Raw genomic sequence first — 4249 nt, forward strand, 5'->3', positions numbered from 1 at the left:
AACCGTCCCTCAGAAAGAATTTGGTCTATACTTGACCGCCACATAAATGAAATTTAATATCGCGTGAACACCAAAATCATCTTTCATTGGCGAGAACACAGAGACAAGAACTACGTGATTTATATACAGTACCCCCTTTTACGTAATATCTGCAGCAATATGAGGCACATCACACACCATAATTGGTCTCAAAACTTTCATAATAACAGGTAGCAGCAGAAACAGCTTCTTTCTGTCAAAAATATCAGTGATATATTTCACAATTCACGGGGAAGTCTATGAATGATTGGCTGAGAGGCGGCGACGGTATTGCATGGGCGGCAAGAGGCGTGAATGGGTGGGGGTGGGGGGGAGGAAGCAGGGACCGCCGCGGCGGCGACCCCTGCGGCCCCGCTAAACCTCGGTGCCCTCCTGGTAGCCTTCGTCTGGCGAGTCCCGGGACTTGATGCGGTTAGCGATGCCATTGGGGAGAGGGGGCAGCACGGCGACGCCCCCGCGAGCGTGAGGGGGAGCCTGGGACCCCGGAATCCAAGGCCGCTCTCCTGGAGGGCCTGATGCGTTCGTGGGGCTCTCTGCACCCTCGGCCACATCCTCGCGAGGTCCGTAGACTTCCTGCCGATACCCGTAGACGGGAGGGCGACCTGTTCTGCAGTAAAGATCTTGTGTGTCTTTGGCATCGTGGCCCGTGCTGTAGAGATCTTGCTGAGATTCAAAAATGTCTGGCCTGGTGATATATGTATTCTGTCTGGAGGAGTAAATGTCTGCTCTGGAGGAGAGGTCGTCCCGTGATACTCGCAGATCTACCATGGAGTCCTGGAAGGGGTGGAGGGTCCGGGAACCAGCCTCAGGGATAGGAAGACCATAGTCTGCTGGATATCCATAAATCTGTGGATCAAATTCTTCCTGAGCATCATATTCGGGTCGGTATGGTGTAGAATGCACAGGTCCATATCCTTCACTACCAAGATCATTGACCATATAGCCAGGGTTGAAGTGTTCGTGAATCACACTAGACCTCTCGGCGCCCTCGGCACCGTCGTGGGCAGAATCCTCAGGCCACAGACCACTCGGGTATAATGAGTCTCCTTCCACGCGGGTGTAATCACCTGTCCCCGTGACGTTTTGGACGGACCCATTGGGCAGGTGACCATTGACAGCACGAACAGCTCTCTCCGCTTCGCTGATCACGTCAGGATTGCCCAGCACGGGCGAGCCATACGTTGCTGGGGAGCCTTTCAGGTCTGTTAGGCGAGGTGGCTTCTGTATAGGGTTGGGTTCATTGGGTGATGTACCGCCTGACGTGGGTATGGTTGGGGATTCCTTTACAGGTGTTGGGGAGGGGTGTGACCTAGTCCGGGCAAGGAACAAAAATCCTACTACAAGCACAACCAACGCTAACACCACCAGCCCTACAGATATTCCAGCTATGTGACCTGAGTCAAGCTTAGCCTGAGCAGCTGCCCTCATGGTCACTGCTAAAGTGAAGTTTGCCATTGCAGAACCTGCAGAATTTATAGCAACACACCGCAGTGTTCCAGAGTCTTTCTCTTGTGCCCCCGTGATCACTAGGCGGCTAACTACATCTCTATTCCCTTCCGTTATGATGTAGAGTCGCTGCGGTCCAAGTCCTACCACAGAACCATTCACCACAGGAGCTTCACCTTTGTACCACACCACTTGAGGTGGAGGTTGACCCCCAACTCGACAAGCAATAGACGCGTTTTCCCCTGCAACTCCCTCGACGCGGCGGCTCACTGGTAGCATCTGTGGAGGGCAGGCGAAGTCTTCCTCACTCAGACTGTGGAAAGTGTTGCTCGCAACTCTACTCGGGGCGTGACATGATGGCGAGACCGGATGGGGCACGGCGTGTTCCTCCAGGAGTCGCCAGAGCGGAAGGGCCCGACAGTCACACATCCAGGGATTACTGTGTAATTCGATTCCGTGCAGACGCTCTAGACTCTTCACGGTTTCCGGCGCAAGCTCCGACAGCTGGTTCCCTTGGAGCTTTAACTTTTCCAGGAGTGATAAAGAGTCAAAGGCTTGAGCTGCAATGTTTCTTACCCCAGCATAACTTAGATCAAGACGGACGAGAGAAGGGGTGTGAGAGAAACTGTCCCTGAAAATCTTATGAATTCTGTTGCCCCTAAGATGTAGTTCTCTGAGGGCAGGCGTGTGTGAGAAGGCGAGTGCAGGTACTTCCGTCAGTAAATTTTCGCTTAGATCCAGCTCAACCAGATTCGTCAGCTGCAACAACGCCGTAGGCTCCACAAAACTGATTTTGCAGTCTCGTAGGTAGATTTTCTGCAGGTTAATGAGACTCGCCCACGAAAACACACTCTTCGGAAGGGTGTGTAGATTGTTTCCCGACATGTCCAGAACTTGTGTGTCGGTGTGCACATCGGCAGGAAGGCTTGCCAAGCCCTGGTTCTTGCATTCCACGGCCTGTTTGCCATTCTTCCATTTGCAAGTACAGACAGGGGGACACGACGAGACAACTGTTGCTGCTGCAATCAGGAGCAGTGTCACCAGCAGCAACGCTACACTGCTTTTGCGCACCGACGCCATCACTCTGGTACACTCCGTCACGTGAATAGAAATTCCGGCATCACTGTGTTTCTACACACGACTGCGCCTACAATGACTCATGTGCACACACACTTTGTCTACACAGAACAAATATGTAGGTGAACAAAGAGCACACCTATTCTGCAAATTACAATCAAGTTTCCACAGGATTTCAGACCAGTTTAATCATCAAATAATCTCACTTTTAGCTTCTTCATCGACAACTGTTTTACGTCAGCAAAAAAGCAACTTCCGGCCGTGAGGGCTCAGGCACAGTTCACACTAAGCTGAAGACTCCCAGCCTTTTGCGGGACCCGTCCCTTTGCGCTGGGATCCGAGCCCTCCGAATCGTCTCCGAGTGTATGGGAAGTCGTGCTAGCAATTCCGCTACGTGCGTTTCTCACGAGTGGAACAATAGCACAGTCTCACGCCAGTCCCCGGGGAGGGACTTGTGCCAGTTACTTTTTACAGTAATAGTTTTACGGAGGGTAAGCGGCTGTCGGAATGCTCGCTACACCAAGATTTTCTCACCATTCCTTTGAATTTTCACTAACCCGGATAATTAGTTGGTTGTTATGCATGAATCATATCACCATCCATAGAAAATAGTCACATTTATAACGAGAGCCATGGAAACTTCAAGAGTATAGAAAATGCTTAATCAGATTAGATTTTCGGAAAATCTGAAGTATAAACCACAGATGTCACGGAAGCTTTAGTTGAAAATAAGAGCACATCGACTTACACACTTCACTCAATAACTTCTGTGCGGACGCAGTTGTCACTATTTTTCCGTAATACTGCATAAAGAAAGAAGTCATTCGCTTTGGTCACTAGTCAATAATAGTAATCGTCCAACCTGGGTATGATGATTATTTTTAACAATGTCCTCCCATATACTTCTGACGTAATTCACACGTGCGAAATGAAATGTATAATTCAGTCATATTTGATATTGAGTTCTCATTGCTATTATTCACTGTTTCTGACGTAGAACTCACTCTAACGACCTGGATTCAGCGAGTCGCGTGTGGCCCGGCTCTTCGAGAGGAACACACGTTCCCCGTGCGAAGGTCAGAGTCATACTGGCGGTCGTGAGCGGTGCGGCCGACTCTCATGGGAATCCTGATGCCAAATATCGAAATTTCTGGAATAAAGCTTTTCCACCTCTTCGTTCAAATCATAATCACTACTTTCTCTTAGTAGACTGACCGATACCTAAGCAACAGATCTACAGTATTCACATGCTTTATCCGATAAATGTTAATAATTACCTTGCGCATTTTAAAAATACCGAGGCGTCGGCAACGGGAAAACGGAAGTTCGTCACCGGAATCCTTGACGCGGTAATGCACGAGGTAGGGAATGAGGTGCGGGGAGAAGGAGGGGGACCCGATGTTGCTATAGATATGAAGTGTTTCTAATAATTCATATTTGTTGCTGAAGCATCTGAGATGTCTTGGTCCACGGGACCACACCTTCCCGGGGATGCAAGGGACAGCAGACAGCGGCGTCCCATGAGTGCGTTCGATGCCGATGTTCTTGAGCATTTCTTCTCGTTTCTCTTAAACACTATTTCTTTCAACTCCTAGCAAGCTGGTATATATACTTCAAAGATAAGTTGATTGTACGACGGAGAAAATATTCATATATGTTATAATATACAAATAGCAGTCGATCATTT

General features: G+C 49.4%; 1 protein-coding gene across 1 annotated transcript; it reads right to left on the reverse strand.

Annotated features, from left to right (window-relative positions):
- Positions 1–23: 23 nt before the first annotated feature.
- LOC119585140 (amphoterin-induced protein 1-like) lies at positions 24–3639 on the reverse strand. Its single transcript, XM_037933769.1, has one exon. The coding sequence runs from the start codon at positions 2563–2565 to the stop codon at positions 394–396; it is 2172 nt and encodes a 723-aa protein (XP_037789697.1). The 5' UTR covers positions 2566–3639; the 3' UTR covers positions 24–393.
- Between the last annotated feature and the right edge of the window lie 610 nt (positions 3640–4249).

Source organism: Penaeus monodon, chromosome 19, assembly GCF_015228065.2.
Source record: "Penaeus monodon isolate SGIC_2016 chromosome 19, NSTDA_Pmon_1, whole genome shotgun sequence".
Lineage (NCBI taxonomy): Eukaryota > Metazoa > Arthropoda > Malacostraca > Decapoda > Penaeidae > Penaeus > Penaeus monodon.